This window comes from Microcaecilia unicolor, chromosome 3 (assembly GCF_901765095.1).
Source record: "Microcaecilia unicolor chromosome 3, aMicUni1.1, whole genome shotgun sequence".
NCBI classification, from domain to species: Eukaryota; Metazoa; Chordata; class Amphibia; order Gymnophiona; family Siphonopidae; genus Microcaecilia; species Microcaecilia unicolor.
Window position 1 is genome coordinate 305,039,637 of NC_044033.1, and position 17,561 is coordinate 305,057,197.

The following is a 17,561-nucleotide window of genomic DNA, read 5'->3' on the forward strand; positions in this document are numbered from 1 at the left end:
TGTCTCCTTCTCTTCCCTAGCCCCATCAGCTGTCCAACATCATCCCTCCTCTAACCCCGCCAAGCATCCAGATCTCCTCTCCTCTTCCCTCCCCCCTGCTACAGTCCTCACCCTACCTCCATCTTCTATCCTCGGCTGCTACAAAATGGAAATCGGTACAATGTGGGGCCTTGAGCAGAGGTCCATGCTCAAGGCCTACTGTTTCCCACCCCCTCTAATGTAAACCTCTTGTTAGATGGACAGGACACTCCTTGCCATAGTGAGAACAGCTTTAAAGTGCTGCACTATTACCACATTGGTACCAGACCACTGCCACCTAAATTGTTCTTCTTTTCTGGCATGGCCAAGCCCAGCCCCATCCCTCTGCTTTAGTGACAGGGCCAGGCCTAGCCCTTTCACCTCTGCTCCTGGTGACCACAGTAGGGGAGTGGGAGAATGAGTGTTGGAATCAGATGGAGGGGAGAGAGGGTGAGGGGGTATAAGGGGCATGAGCATGGGGCAGTAGAGAGAGAGTGGGGAGATTGAAGATGCTATAGAGTTTGTGAGGTGTGAGTGTGTGTCTCTTTGTTTACTTTGCTTTTTGTATGTTTTTAATATGTATGGTTGTTTGTGTAAATCGCCTAGGTAATAGGTGATGTATAAATGTTTAAAATAAATGCATGATTAGAATGGGGGTTTAGATTGTGGGTGATTGAATAGGATGGGTATGGGAAATGATGCACTGGGGGGGGGGGGGGGAGAAAGAGAGAGGAAAGTGATTGAGTGAGGAGAGCATGCAGTGCCACTCTCCAGCTTGAAGAAAGCAAAAAGCAGGCAATGCTATTGAATTCCAGATCCCTCCCCCCTCCCATTCAAGGAGGCTGAAAAGAGCTGCAGTCCACCCAGTCTGATTCCATCTCAATAAGAATTCTGAGCCTTACTAGACAAGGAGGAAGAGGAAGAGAGCTGATAGAGAGGGACATGTTCCAGGGAGAGAAGCTGATGGTCAGATGATCAGAAGCAAACGCGGGCACTAGAGGCTATTAGCGCTATACTAACGCCTTCGTTTGCTGCCACTCCATGATCAGAGCCCCCGAGCGCATGAAACAACGCGCTCGCAGGCTCTGAACGCAACTAGCATGCAAATGCATGCTAAACAGGGCTCTTAGCGCAAGTAGCATGCAAATGCATACTAAACATATTCCTCCTCAATGATCAGCGAGTACACTTTTGCATTGATAAGAGACAGCATCTTAAATTGTCTGGACTTAAAGTGTGACTTAATATGATTTGGAAGCATTTTACCACAGACTCTGGTCTTATGCCTTGATAGTGACGCAGAATGACATTCTCCTCTTCCAGGTACTGAACCTTTTCTTGGCCTTGTTGTTGAGTTCCTTCAGTGCTGACAACCTGGCAGCAACGGATGATGATGGTGAAATGAATAACCTCCAGATCTCTGTAATCCGGATCAAGAAGGGCATTGCTTGGATCAAGCTGAAAGTCCGTACCTTCGTCCAGAAATACTTTAAGAAGAAAGTGGCAGATGAGGTCAAGCCACTTGATGAGCTCTATGATAAGAAGGCCAACTGTATTGCCAACCATACTGGGGCTGATATCAACCGGGATATGGACTACCAGAAGAATGGCAATGGCACCACCAGTGGCATTGGCAGTAGTGTGGAGAAGTATATAATTGATGAAGACCACATGTCCTTTATACATAACCCAAACCTCACTGTTCGAGTCCCAATTGCTGTGGGTGAGTCTGACTTTGAGAACCTCAATACAGAGGACTTCAGCAGCGAGTCTGACGCTGAGGGCAGCAAAGAGGTGAGAAGGAGCCTTCCTATTGTGGCTTTAGAATCAGCAAGGTTGACTATACCACCTTACCCAGAAATGCTAGTAGATGAATAAGTTAGCTTTTCTCTGTCGTAATAGAATGTGCAACTGTCCATGAATCACAGGCTCACCTCTGTGAGAGCCAGTGTTACAGTGACATTGTTTGAACTGAAGTTGAAATTCATTAACTTTTTAGTATTAATGCAGTCCTTTGGTAAACTGACACCTTTTCATTGCTGAATGTTGAGAAGTCTAATGATGTGTTTTCCAGTACCTTAGCAGTACCATGCATTTATTAGCCAATAAGATGAAAGGATTATTCAAATATGCTGTGTGTCAATTTCAGTCTCTGTTGTTGTAGAAACTGGATGGTACCAGCTCTTCCGAAGGAAGCACTATTGATATCAAGCCAGAAGCTGAGGAAGCTCCTGTGGAGCAGCCAGAAGAATACCTTGACCCTGAAAATTGCTTCACTGATGGTATGTACATGTGTGCCTAATTTTTTTGGATACATGCATATTTAATGTCACTGGCAGGTATTGTATAGTACCATGAAATTCTAAGACCTAGGATTTTCTGGGCACACATAAGGGTCCCCATGCTCTTGTAGGCTCCTCTTTTTTCCTCAGGCGTTTTCATCCACTCAGCACAGACAGACATGCTTTCCAACTGCTCTCCTTAATCTCTCAAAAAAAAAATCTTCACAGATGTCAGAAAAACTGGGGGTCAAATCCTGTATCAAATGTGCCTAAACCATGATCCGTTTGGATCTCCATGATCTCTGTTAAGGGGACCCCAGCATGATGTCCCAGGCTGTTTTGCACAGTGTTTAAATACCTTTGAAGGTGAAAAAGAACAGAAGGATCACCCTGAGGGAGCCTTTCGGCTCTAAGGGACTGGTAAGACTGCCATTGACCCTGTGGGCTTCTGCTCAGCATTAAAAGGCACAGCCAGCATCAGAGCAAAAGCATCCAGGAGCAATAATGCCAGGGATGTACAGATACATGCAGCCCAAAAAATCAACATACCTTCCACTGCTTCTTTATGGGAAGATTCCAGTGTTGCCCCTATAGCCACCTGTGGAGACAGTGGAGTAGATATTCACCTTGTGGTGGTGAGTTTTTTTTTTTTTGCCAGCAGCGGTGTTCCCCAGATATTATCCGAGTTTATGCGGCCAGCTATCCCTTATGTGGTTAAGTGCAATGTTCAGGAGGGCACTGGGCCCCCCTCTCGGATCGCTGCATAGCTAGATAACAAAAATTGGGGGGGCTGGAGTCCAAAGTGTGTGTGTGGGGGGGGGGAAGGGGACATTTTGCCCCACCTCCCTGCCCCCTGCCGCAACTCCACATACCTTGGCTGGCAGGGGTCCCCAAGCCCCACCAGCAGAAGCCATCCTCCAACACATGCGTGACGTGCGGGGGAAAGCTGTCGCAGGGCAGGCAATGCAGCAGAGAATAGTGTTGGAGGAAGGCTTCTGCTGGCGGGACTTGGGTCCCCTGCCAGCCAAACCAGAGGCCCTGAAGCCCTGTGTCTGCTCCTCCCCAGCCTCTAAGGGGGGCCCGACACCAGAGTTTTCTCTCTCCTGCTCCTGTTGAGATGCGATCACCCGGGTCTCGTCAGGAGCAGGAGAGAGACAGACCCCAGTGCCGGGCCCCCTTTGGAGGCCGGGCCCTGTGGAATCTTGCCCCCCCCCCTCTGTCCCTCCTCTCGGCGGCCCTGATGATCAGCACTTGACCATCAAAGGAACACTGCATAAAGATAGGGCTCTGCTTTATGCAGTACAATATGGCTGCTTAACTTCGGTGGTTAAGTGCTGAATATTGGTACTTAATCGATAAGTGCTGACTCCACCCTGAACTGCCCCCAAAATAGCCAGCTTTCACTTTAGTGGTCTGTAGTGATATTCAGTAGCACTAACCAGTTAATTGCTGCTGTATATCAGTAGGATAGCCCCACATGAGCAATTTAATTTCCCAGCGGCTGTTTCTAGCCAGTTCAATCACTTTATTTATTTATTTTATTGTTTGCATTTGTATCCCACATTTTCCCACCTCTTTGCGGGCTCAGTGTGGCTTACAATAAGATAAGAATAATGAAAATACATTTGTTACAACTTGGTTATGGGTTATATTGTACAAGTTATGCGAGATAATCGAATTATCATTAGGAAAATCACAATGGGACATCAACATTGAGACATTGGGAGGAGACAATGGGAAGCTTAAGGGCAGTGTTAAGACACAAAGGCACATGGTGTACATATTTCTGTGAGTAAATGTATGAGTAATGTGGAATTATGGGGGATGGGAGATCATAGGTGGATGTATGATGCATTGATGAACAGTGAGTGTGGACTCTGTGTTTTGGTTCTTTCCGTAAATTGATTCAAATAGATGGGTGTTCCCAGCCCCGCTCTTTCCAGGCTTGGTGCTGGTGCAAGTCTTGCAGCGCCTTTCAACCCCACCTCCCGCTGCGCTGACTGTGCTCTCGTGGTGCTGACATGGGGGACATATCAGTGTGGGATAAGCTTGGCATTTATGTGAGCACCAGTACCTACAGCATTAAGGAGAGAAGCACTAAGGCCCCGATGCTCAGATGTAAACACAGGCGCTGGACTAGCACCAGCGTTTACCGGCACTCAGTGCTCGAAAGGCCCTACCTCAGGAAACAACGAGCTCGAGAGACAACGCAAATTGCATGCAAATGAGGCTATTTCTTATTCCACCCCCACCCCCCCACGATGCTCAGACTAGAGCGCTGTTAAAAAGCACGCCCCTACCACCGAAAACCTAATTCCAGCTCAGAGCTGGTGTTAGGGTGTCAGGAGAACCCCAGCCCCTGTCTGCCAATTGCTAGAGACACTCGGTCCTATCTGTTAAATGTGTACTAGCACAAACTCGTGTAAAATAGACACCTTTGCTTCAGATATGGTATTTTAACTTGTTCCAGACTTTTAGACCTAGTAGCTTTTGTGCTTGAACTTGACTACGGTTGCTTTAATCGGAAGGAAATAGAAAAACATAGCCCAGTCCTTGGTCTGAAAAAAGAACAGTACCTTCAGTTCTGGGAGTAGAAATGAAATTTCTTTTTTGTAGTAACCTTTTGTAAACTGGAAAATGTGGAGGAATGGGAGTCACTGCCTTTTAAATTTTGGAGCCGGTATTTCCTCCTCTTCCTCTGGTGTTCTGGGCATGTGCTCAATACATAACTCTTGAGCACATGCGCCAGGCACTATCCTCCTGCCAAACTCCCTAATGCTCAGTGCTATGAGCATGCCTAAATTTGCAGCACATTAGTGTTGAGGATTAGGGAGTTCCTTCACTGCGCTGATCCAGCAGTATTTTTCTGGCACTGTTTGGAACAGCGCCGGCCTTTTGAGCATCTGTCTAAAAGAAGGGCAGGGTTTTGAATGGAAGCACTGATAATCTCAGCACCACCTGCCTATGCATAAGTTCTTGCAGGCAAAAATCTAGCAGATGACACCCTTTCCATATCCCCAGCATCCAGAAGATGAACTCAGGTACAAGATACAGCCTTCACCCTGATGTGAAAATATCCAACTGTCACACTAGTCAATTACGGTAGCTGCAGCACTTAAGAAATCAAAGGTCTCCAAATCTCACTCCAGTACTTGACTAGGCAAGAATCCAAAAACTTTGGATATCAGAAGGGAAGGTCTTTAAAATCCTTGATGTTCAGAATAAAGTTCTCCCAAGGGGCAGTGTTAAAGTTTAAAATTGCATCTCACCATTTGCAAATGTTGAACTATCATTCAATCTTGGCACAGATTTGGTCCATAAGTGCTCAAAGAATGGCACAGCTCAGAGCATTGGGCTTCTGGAAAGATATCCATGAATGAATGAATGATGCCTCATGCCTAGGGGATAATCTCTTTGGAGAAAATGTCAAAGACACAGTGAGTTTTATAAAAGACCATTGCGCAATTATATGGGAATTATTTGCTCAATCCACTGATCTGCCTCCTTCGTTGTACTCTTGAAGAATCAGTACTACTCATGTAGGAGTTACTCTCACCTATTTCCCTAGTGTTGGATGCCAGTGAAGACCTACCCACAAAGGCAGAAAACAAAAGAAAGGAAATAATAGTCAACTTCCACTCAGTGCCACTCAGATGTTCAGGGATTTTGACTACTGCGCCTGTCTCTTTTTCTTCAGGATATTATAACACCACATAACCTCAGACAAATTGGTTGCAGAGACCATATGATATGGTTATAAAATTGATGTTATACTCACAGAAACTCCAGACATCAACCTCCCCACCTCCCCCAGTTCCTAACCCCTGGACCTATTTTATGTTTAAATATTTTTATTAACGTGATTCAGAACATACACAGCTAACAGTGTAACAAATACTGTATTAATGCAGTGAACATCCGCTAAGCTACTTGTGATCTCAATTGGTTTCTTCTCCCCCCCCCCTCCCATTGCCCAACTCTTCCCACCCCTTCCCGCAGAACACGTACTGATTTACCAAAAGAACACAATGTATACACAGTATTACATTAATGACCATCATCCGCAATTTATAATATCCCCTCTCTCCCCCCTCCCCGCCCCATGTCTCAAATCCTGTATCAGACTATTTTGTTCATAGTCCTTGGGTGTCCTAGTCTCTCCAGGCTACTCTGTAATCGTTGTAGAATCCTCCGTTTGGCGCTTGGTTGTAATGTGTGTAAAAATCTGCGCCACACTTTCTTAAAAGAGCTGATGTCATTTTCTGAGGAGTTTGCCACCTCACATAATTCAGTATGTAGAAGTTCTATCATTTTAGTCCTCCAAAAGTCTTTGGATGGTGGGCTTGGCTCCCTCCACAGAAGTAAAATTATTTTCTTCCCAACCAGTATAGCTCTGCGCAAAAAGCCCAATAGTCCCGCAGGGGAAGGTCCTGTAAGACGAAATATGTTAAACAAAATCAAAGGATCAGCTATCATCTGTCGGCCCCAGCAGCGTTTAAGGAGTGGAGGAGTGGCCTAGTGGTTAGGGTGGTGGACTTTGGTCCTGGGGAACTGAGGAACTGAGTTCGATTTCCGGCACAGGCAGCTCCTTGTGACTCTGGGCAAGTCACTTAACCCTCCATTGCCTGCCGCATTGAGCCTGCCATGAGTGGGAAAAAGTGCGGGGTACGAATGTAACAAAAAAAAATAAAATAAATAATTTCGTCAAAAATTGAGATCCAAAATTGACAAATGCAGGGGCAAGCCCAGAACATATGGCCCAATGAAGCTTGGGCAGCACCGTACTTCAGGCATTCGCCAGTTCCAAAACTGGCCTTCTGCGCTCGAACTGGTGCAATATAAAATCTCAACGCAAATTTGTACTGTTGTTCCCAGTCCCGGATAAAGGTTGATCTGTGCAGGATTTCAAGTAGATACCGCTGTAGCATATCTGCCGTAAACTCTTCAACAAGGTCTCTCTGCGAGCTGCTGGCAAGTCCACAATAATCTATATCTTCTGTGGAGTCAAGTAAATACCGATGATGATAGTGTAATGGCACCACATTCTGAGACCCCAGTGTTAGTGCTGTGGATAAAATATCTTGCACATCTTCACTTAAATTAAAAGCACCCAGAGATGTCATATAGTGGCACACCTGCAAATATGCGTAAAAATCAGTTTGCAGCCATCCATTCTCTTGTTGTAACTCCTTGAAGGGTTTTAGCTGACCTTCTTCATTTAAGAGTTGATAAAGATAATGTATTCCCCGCTGTCTCCACCTTACAAATGTGCTTTGTAAAGTTCCAGCTGGGAAGTCTGGGTTCAGATGCAAGGATAAAAATGGAGTGGCCTCTGCTGAGAACCTATGTCTGCGGCCCAGCCACCGCCACATTGCTCTTAGCGAATGTACTCACTCTGCTGCTCCCCAGTATCTCTTCACACTCGTCCTTCCCTACACCCCTTCCCGTGCACTCCGCTCCATGGATAAATCCTTCTTATCTGTTCCCTTCTCCACTACTGCCAACTCCAGACTTCGTGCCTTCTGTCTCGCTGCACCCTACGCCTGGAATAAACTTCCTGAGCCCCTACGTCTTGCCCCATCCTTTGGCACCTTTAAATCTAGACTGAAAGCCCACCTCTTTAACATTGCTTTTGACTTGTAACCACTCGCCTCCACCTACCCTCCTCTCTTCCTTCCCGTTCACATTAATTGATTTGATTTGCTTACTTTATTTATTTTTTTTGTCTATTAGATTGTAAGCTCTTTGAGCAGGGACTGTCTTTCTTCTATGTTTGTGCAGCGCTGCGTACGCCTTGTAGCGCTATAGAAATGCTAAATAGTAGTAATAGTAGTTTACAAACAAGTTTTTGCGTGGGCTATTTCTGGATTGTGATTTAATCGTGTGCATTAGCCAGCTGAGATGAAATCTGGGGTTCTTGGAGGCCTCTAGACGAACATTTGTAAATTGATGGCTGCCCACTAACCAGTCTCTAGCATGTCGCATGGCACACGCTATGGTGAGATACCTCAGATTAAGTAGACCCATTCCCCCATGTTCTTTTGGCTTACACAAGATGTCCATTGCAAACCGGGGACGCCTGTTATTCCACAAAAATTGTCTAAGTATAGCCTGCAATTTCCTCTCTTTCCGTCCCCCCAAATATAATGGCAACATTTGAAACTTATAGAGCCATTTAGGCACCACCACCATATTATACAGTGCTATACGTCCCGTAAGGGACAGGGGGCAAGACTCCCATAAGCTCAACAACCGCGCAGTTTCTGTCAACAGGGGGAACACATTTTTCTCATATATCGTGGCCAACTGTATAAGAATCGTGACTCCCAGGTATTTGCTTTGCCCTTCCACCCACTGAAACGGAAATGATCCTGTCCATTGCTGTCTAGTGGATTCTAATATTGGGAGTGCCAGAGACTTAGCAAGGTTTAACCTAAATCACGATAATTCCCCATAATTCTGCAGTTCCCTCAATAAATGTCTCACCGATGTCCATGGCTCATCAACTACCAGCAGAAAATCATCCGCATATGCTAATATTTTCAAGCATTCATTCCCCACTTCAACTCCCACTTTGCCAGAGTCCGCTTTTATTGCACATATTAAGGGCCCCAAAGTGATAAAAAAAAATAAGGGGGATAACGGGCAGCCTTGTCGCGTGCCTCTCTCTATTCTAAACTCTTTCATCCTTACCCCATTTACTAACAGACGTGCTCTCGGATCCATATAAAGCATCTGCAAAGCATGGAAATACCATCCCTGCAAACCAATCCATTGTAATGTCTCCCACATAAAGGGCCATAGCACCCTGTCAAAGGCACGTTCCGCATCCAGGCTTATCACCAGTCCTGAGGGTGTTCTAGCCGGGGCCTCCATCAAAGCCGCAATCAGCCGACGCATATGCATCACAGATTGCCATCCGCGGACAAATCCTACTTGTTCGGCCCCCACTCTGCCAACACCCGCGAGAAGATCTTAACATCTACATTCAACAATGAGATGGGCCTGTAAGAGGCCGGTTCTAGTAAATCTCGTCCCAGTTTTGGTATCAAGCTGATCAGGGCCTCATTTGCATATCTGGGAAATCTGCAGACCTCTACGGCCTCTTCATAGAGGTCAATCAGGGGCCCCACTATTTGAGTCTTTAAGATTTTATAAAATTCGCCAGAAAACCCGTCCGGGCCAGGCGCCGAGTGAAGTTTTAAAGCCTGAATCGCTGCCACCACCTCTTTAGCCGTCAAAGGTAAGTCAAGTGATTTTACCTGCACGTCAGTGAGTTTCGGCATATTAGATCTCTGCAAATATTCCTGAATTCTCTCCCTAAGATTCACCTCAGGCTCCCCCGCATACAACTCTTCAAAATGCTGCCTAAATAATTCCACAATTTCCGTGGGATGAGTGGTAATCTCTCCAGACTTCTTACGGAGTCTTGTTACAAAATGCGGTCTACGAGCTCCTTTTATCACACGTGCTAACATTCCCCCAGGTCTATCTCCATATCTCTTTAAAGTATATGTTCGCATCACCATGGATCTCATAGTTCGTTCATGAAGCAGGCTATTTAACTCTGTCCTAGCATTTATGAGGTTTTCAAATAAAACCTGTGTGGGGTTCCTAGTATACCTCCGCTTCACTGCCTTGACTCGCCTTTCTAATTCCACAATTTTCTGTGCTATTTTCCGATTTCTGAGACTCACATACGCTATCAGGTCTCCCCTAATCACCGCCTTTGCAGTCGACCAGAAGAGACCAGGATGGCCACATGCTGCCCGTTATTTGCTGCAAAATCGTCCCATTTACTAGTCAGAAAAGTTGTAAACTCTGGTAAGGAGAATAAGTATGTGGGAAAGCGCCAAGCTCTAGGTCCTTGAAAGTAAGGTTGTGATTCTAGATCCACTCATATTAGCGCATGATCAGAAACCTCCTCCGGGCCTATCTCCGCCTTATTAATCTGAGGGAGTAGATTCTGCGCTAGCAAGATATAATCTATTCGGGACTGGGTTCGGTGGGCCCGCGACATGTGCGTATAATCTCTCTTCTCCTCATGTAGAAGCCGCCACGGATCCACCAAACCCAGTGAATCACAGAACCTTTCCAGCAATGTGGCCTCAGCGGCTCCTCCTGTGCCCTTGGGGTTGGATCTATCTAATTGGGTATCCAAAACTTGATTCATGTCTCCCGCAATTATTAAAGGGTCCTTTCCATGTCTCTGGCACTCCGCAAATAATTTGGCATAAAAATGTTTCCCACTCGTTGGCGGCGCATATACTGCCACTAAAGTACACATCTGGCCTTGCAGGTTCAACCTTATTCCCACATAATGACCTTCGGTATCTGCAAACAGCAATTTAGCCTTAGCAGCCATATTTTTATGAAGCAAAATTGCTAAGCCCCCTCGCCTTCCACAAGACGGGGAACCAAAAAGATCTCCCACCCAGTGCCACTTAAGTTTATCTTGCTCCCCCTGTGACAAGTGCGTTTCCTGTATACAGGCTATGTCCGCCCCCTGCCTTCTCAAGGTACCCAGAATCTTTGCCCTTTTTATCGGAGACGTAATCCCTCCCACATTCCAGGAGATTATTCGTATTCCTGTGCCAGACCTCTTATCCATAGTCAAAGTCTGCGGTTCTGCATCCAATCATAGTTAGTCTGTCACCCCTCAGGGAGCCCAGCCTCCCCCCTCGGGTTTTTAATATCTCATGATATACCTTTCTGTAATATCTAGTCTCAGATCCTCCTTCACGGTTATTCTGCCTTCGGACTTCCCTTGGACTCTTAAGCTCGTTCCCCCCCCCCCCCCTTGCCCTCTCCCAACCCCCCCTCTTCCCCCCATCCACCTATATACCCCCTCCCCCCCTGCTCTTCACCCTCCCTGCTTCCCTTTCCTGTATCTTCCCTGTTACCCCACCCATCACAAAAAGGATAGGTTTAAGGGGTTTTCGGTGCCTCTGGGCCTCTGCCTTCACAGACATTAGTTGCCTCCTGCACTTCTCATACGCCCTTGTAAACATCAGCCTACTATAATAATAATAATCAAACATTCGTACATTTATCCATAAAATACTCTTTACAGAAATTAATTCAGGTACTTCTCTCTGCTTGCACGTGGTTTGGCCTATTCTCCGTTATTTCTTTCACACATTGTTTTGCTGCTGCAACACTCTCAAACTGTTTCCATGTCCCATCCGTTTTGATTTTCAGTAGCACCGGATAGAGCAGCATAAATGGCACCTGATGATCATGGAGCTGCTGGCATAGGGGTGTGAATTGTTTCCTCTTCTCCTGTAGCATGGCCGAATAGTCCTGAAAAATTCTGATCTGATGACCATCATAACGTATATTATTTCGTTTTAGTCTGTAGCCTCTTAATATTTCTGCCTTGTGCACGTAATTATGCACTTTGATGATTACTGTGCGCGGGGTCCGTCGGCCATCTTGATGTCTTCCTATATGGTGTGCCCGCTCTAGACAGATTTTGCCTGTATGATCTGACAGCGCGAATTCAGCTGCTAGCCAGGTTTCCAACACCGAAGCGAGCACACGGTCGCTGATGGATTCTGGCAACCCTACCAATCTTAGGTTTCCTCGTCGTGGTCTATTTTCAAGATCGTCCAACTTTGCTGTCAGTGTCTCTACTGTAGTTTCCAGCGCGCTGACTTGACACATGGCGGGACCGATAGCATCTTCCGCTGCCGAAACCCGTGTCTCCAGCTCGGTTGTTCTATTAATGGTGTCTGTAAGCAGCGCTTTAAGATTCGCGTTCTGCTCACTCAACTTGTCGAGTTTCGGCGCCATCGCCGCTCCAACCACCTCTGTAAGTTGCCTCAGTTGTTCTTCCATAAACAGTGTACTGCCATTTTGTGACGGGCCTTCTCCCGCGACGCTCAGCAGCTTCGTTTTTTCTTTTTCTTTTTTTGCGCTTCAGCTGGCTTTATTTGTGGCGGCTGCGCCCAGATACTTTTCCTTAAAGAGTCACCCTTCAGGTAAGGCTTTTTAAAGACTTTCATGTACAAATTTGTAAGTTTTAATTTGTATTCAGATGGCAGGGGCCTCAGAGAACACAGAATCACGCCTTCTCCGTTCAGAGCATCACGTGACCCCCCGGACCTATTTTAACTTCGTTATTCCCATTTCACATATATTCTCCCTTGGGTGAAGTTATCCATCAGAGGCTTTTCCATCTCCCTTTTTCCCTTCCCCCTCCTATATCTTAGTGGGACTCTAGCCATTATAGTGTGACCTTTTGTCATGTATTTCCAGTAGGAGGCCCAGCTTATATATGGCCCTCATATATCTTTAAAAGCACAATAAGGTGCCCCATCTATAAGATGTATCTTAGCCATATGAAACACATTGTTCACTCTTAAATCAAATCTTCCATCAGCAGGAATTATCCCCCCAGTATTCAGCTGACAGTGGTCAGCATTTCCAAAGGCACTGATCATCAATGGCTGAATTTAAACTGAATATTCACTGCTGGGCCTAATCCAGGCCATGCCATTGATTATCTAGATTATAAATGGCTGCCAGAACCTCTCGAGGCTCAATTCTGACCTGTTCTACTCCTGTTTCACTATGGGAAAGAGACAAGAATTTATTTCAAGTGTTTCCTGATTCCAAAAAAAAAGATGGGAGGATTCCACCTCATTCTAGGAATCATTCCTTTGCTCTCCCAAGATGATTTCCTTAGGCTCCCTCATACCATTTAATCATGACATAGCAATTGGAGTTCACAGGAGCCTTGCTAGATGCGACTCAAGCAATTGCCTTTCTTCCACAACAGTGGATTTTATGTTGCTGTCCCTTGTGCATGATATTCAGAAGGGTCTATGAGTATCAGCTGGGAAAATGTTGAGGATGCTGGCCACATGGCATCAACAGTTCACATCATCTCAATGAACACAGTAGACACAGTCCATGGACAACTTCCAGGACTTTGTATCTGTCACCAGTCTTCTCTGGGCTCTCTGTCCTGGTGTATGAATCATTTCAATCTGGCAAAAGGAATCCCCTTTCAAATTCCTCAGACTCAGGCACCTCTAATGACAGATGCATCCAAGCTGGGATGGGGGTAGCTCATCTAGATGTGCTTCACATCCAAGGTACATGGTCTGCTCAGGAAAGCTTCATCAGATAAACTTCCTAGAGCTAAGAGCAATATGGAATGCTCTAAAGGATTTCAGATATCAGTTACCCAACAAGGTTATCGTGGTTCAACAGACAACCAGGTGGCCATGTACTATATAAGCAAGCAGGGATGGACAGGCTGTTGCATCCTGTGTTGGGAGACTGTCAGAATGTGGAGTGGACCACATATCTGGCAGGCAACAGCAATGTCCTAGGAAACAAACTGAGTTGTGTCCATCTACCCCACAAATTGTTATTGGATGACGGGGTCATCTGCAAGATCTTTCGGGAGCAGGACACTCCTCTTTTCACCACTCCATTCAAAAAGAAAGTGCCTCAGTTTTGTTCTAGGATAGGATCACACAGCAAAAGAATTTTGGATGCCTTCCTCCTTCATTGGGAGGAGGGTCTTCTGTATGCGTATCTTTGAATTCCTTTAATGGCGAGGACTATTCTGAGGCTAGACTGCAGTACCATGATTCTCATAGCCCCCTATTGCCTGGGGCAGGTCTGGTTCACACTTCTGTTGGAATTTTCAGAAGTCCGATGAAATTGAAATGTTTTCCAACACTGCTCATTCAAGACTGGGGAATATTGTTGCATCCTAACATTAGATACCTAGTCCTCGCAGCCTGAATGCTGGCTTCTCTGAATTTACATGACAGTGTCTCACAGGTCTTACTAGCTGACAGAAAAGATTCTACTAGGAGAACATGAGGTTTGCCTTGTGGTTTGAGGACAAGGCCACAGATATTTTTTTTTACCCAATCCAAAATGTGCTTGAATATCTTCTGCATTTGCCAGAAGTGGGTCTCAAGACCAACTCTGTTAAGGTTCTGCTTAGTGCAGTTGGGTTTACCTTTTATACACTGACAATAAGCTATATCTTTGTACAGCCTTTAGTTGTTTGCTTTATGTGGGCTTTGCTTCTATTGAACCCTCCCATCAAGCCACCCCCAGTGTCATGGGACCTCAAAATTAAACTTACTCAACTGATGAAAGTTCCATTTGAGCAACTTGATACCTGCTATTTGAAGTATTTATTTATTTATGTTATTTCTCTTATATCCCATCTAAAACCTAAGCGGAAGGTCTTATTTTTGGTGGCGGTTGTTTCAGGCCCTAGTAGCTGATCCACATTACACTAAGTTTATCAACAATAGAGTGGTTCTGTGCACTCATCGAAAGTTCCTTCTCAAGGTAGTGTTGGCGTTCTATCTTAACCTGTCAATATTCCTTCCAAACTTTTTTCTAAAAATTCATGCCCACAAAGGTGAAAGCACATTCCACATTTTGGACTGCAAGAGGTCCTTGGGAATGGAGGCTGCCATTTGCAAACATACACTTTCCAAATGGCTAGCAGACTGCATTTCTTCACTTATGCCCAGACTGGGCTGACTCTAGAGCAATTTTCTTTAAAGCAAGGTCCAAGGGAAAATAATGTTCCGCAACCTCATGCTGGCTTTTTTTTTCTTTCTTTCTGCTGGTAAGCAGGGGCATAGCCAGACAACAGATTTTGGGTGGGCCTAGGCAAGAGAGTGGGTGGGCACCAAGTGTTCACCCCCACCTCCACCACTACCAAAATAAATATCTCAGCTGGTGAGAAAATGCTTCTTTCCACCTTGGCAGTCTGCAGCAGGCATGCACTGAAAACAGAGCATGCGCAGGTGCCGGTATCATGGAGATTAGTGTTTTCGTTACCATCAGGGGGAAGTCTTCAGCTGGTGGAGCTTGGGATCCCCACCAGCTACTACTAAACGTGTACTACTATTGGGTGGGCTGAGCTCTAAGTGCCCACCCAGGCCCACCTGTGGCTACGCCACTGCTGGTAAGTCTTTTACTGCTGGGCTTCTCTGTCTCTTCCCTTCACTCCCCTTCCCCCACCTCACAGGTCAGGCATTTCTCCCTACCTCCGTCTCCTGCCCTCTCTCATGATCATCCAGCCACATGGCATGTCTTCACTGGCATCAGTTATGTCGGGCTCTCTCTGGTTAGCTCTGGGAGCTTTCCTTCTTCCAGAACTTCTTGTTACTGCAAGTGTAGGATGTAGCAAGGGAAGGTCTCAGGGGCTTGCTGGAGACAGCCTAACTTAATCACTACTGATGAAGACATGCAAATGGTTGATGACTATGAGGGTAGGGAGAGATGCCGAACCTCTGGGGGTGGTGGAGAGGGGGAAGTGACACTGGACCCATGGAGGGAGGGAGGAAGAAAGTGAGTGGTGCCAGACCACAGGGGAGGCAGGATGCAAACAAAGACAGAGGGAGAGATGATAGAAATAAGGTATGGAAGAAAGTAAGAGGAGATATGCTGGACACGAGTGGAGAGGAGGTGGTCAGGAAGAGAAGAGGGAAAAGTTGCATGGATGGAAATGAAGGACTGCAAACAGGTGGAAGTGATGAGAAGAGCGAGAGAAAAGACTGTATGTGGATGGAGGTGATGAGAAGAGGGAGTAGCAGGCCACATGGATGTAGGAGAGGGAGTGTAAAGGAAGAGCTGGAAAACTAGTTAGATTTGAGAAGGCGGCAGAAAAATGGAAGAAAGCTGAACGTGAAAGATCAGTGATAAAGATGAATATAGGGCAGGAAGTGAAGAAGATAGGAGGAGAGAAAAGAAATAGCAAATGGACAGAAGGCACTGGAAACATTCAGCATACAGACAGAGGGAAGCAGAATTAGGGGAACAATATGATTAGAAAAATAAAATCACCAGACAACAAAAGTAGAAAAAATTATTTTATTTCAGTTTAGTGGTTGAAATATGTCAGTTTTAAGAATTTGCATCTGCTGTCATTATGTTTTGCAGTGTACAGGAAGAAGTGCATCTTTTTGTGTTTCTCTGGTGTTGTACTGCTTAAAAAATCAGTTTCTTAGGGTTTCAATTTAATTTTTGTCTACATTAGTACTTTTAGTTTGTAGTCACTTACCCTGTATTTGAAGAGGAGCTATTCACATGTGTTACCAAGGCCAGGCATCCTGGTGGGGATGGATTTTGGCACACAGTGTAGTGGTACCATATGCAAAGATGTTTGTTGGTCTCCTTCAGCCCGTTGGACCCAACATGGTCCTGACTTAAAATTAGAGAAGACCATTGCTCTAGATGGTCATGTTATATGGCCCATAAGGTCAGAGCTATGGCTGCATTGGTAGTCCACTTAATGTCAGTCTCCGTAGAGGAGATTTGCAGAGCTGTAATATGGACATCTGGCTATACATTCATATCACATTGTTACCTAGAGCAGGACTCTCAACATGATAGTAGATTTGTCCAGAAAGTCTTCCAGAATGTATTGGGGTTTAGAATCCAACTGCATCCCTCCTAGGCCCCATTACTTTCAGTTCCATGCTGCCTTCTAAACAGTAAGAAAAAGTGTCTGTATGTTGTCACACCTAAGGGCTGGTGCAGAAAGCTTCCCTTATGGTTACAGTTTTACCACCAGATAGCAAAGCAGAAAGGATTTCAATGTGGATGTTAACTTGCATGGAAATCCTGATCGCACACCAAATTGAAATGAATGCAAATGCAGTGCTTGTGCTATCCTGCAGCATGCAAAATTAAAAAATAAAAAAGCAGCGTAAAAGGGTTGGATGAGGGAAGTGGGTGTCCACCGGTACCCCGTCTCTCCCCCAACCCAACCATCCTGCTCCGGATACCAGACACTGGCCCCATTGGTGGTCTAGTGACCCCTCCCATTCTCCTCAATGACCTGAACCGATGCGACTCCCATCCCCCCCCCCCCAATCCACGGTTAAAAACATTCCCTGATAATCTAGGTGTCCCATCCCCACTTTAAACATTTGCCCTGGTAGTATAGTGGCTTCACTTCCCCCTCCCTTCCCCCTGACCCAACCCCCTTTTTCCCAAGTAAAGAAATATAAACCTCGAGCCTACATTCTGTACCTTTACAAGAGACAGGAGTTTTCCCCACATGCTCCTGCCTACAGCGCCACCATCTGGAAAAATGACAGTGCCTTGCCCTGCTAGGTATATCCTGGGGATGCACCGGGTAGGGCCTGTTTGCCTTATGAAATTCCCTTATATGGCAGAAAGGCTCCATTTGGTGTATCCCCAGGATACACCTGGCAGGGCAAGGCACTGTCATTTTTCCAGATGGTGGCGCTGCAGGCAGGAGCT

At 45.8% G+C, this 17,561-nt stretch overlaps 1 protein-coding gene across 1 annotated transcript in view; it reads left to right on the plus strand.

The window, feature by feature from the left end:
* SCN8A (sodium voltage-gated channel alpha subunit 8) overlaps positions 1-17,561 on the plus strand; it is a 359,538-nt gene that overhangs the window by 205,283 nt on the left and 136,694 nt on the right. The window contains exons 17-18 of the mRNA XM_030194998.1: positions 1,342-1,812; positions 2,183-2,300. Of these exons, the coding sequence (XP_030050858.1) occupies positions 1,342-1,812; positions 2,183-2,300 (589 nt within the window). The remainder of the gene's footprint in view (positions 1-1,341; positions 1,813-2,182; positions 2,301-17,561) is intronic.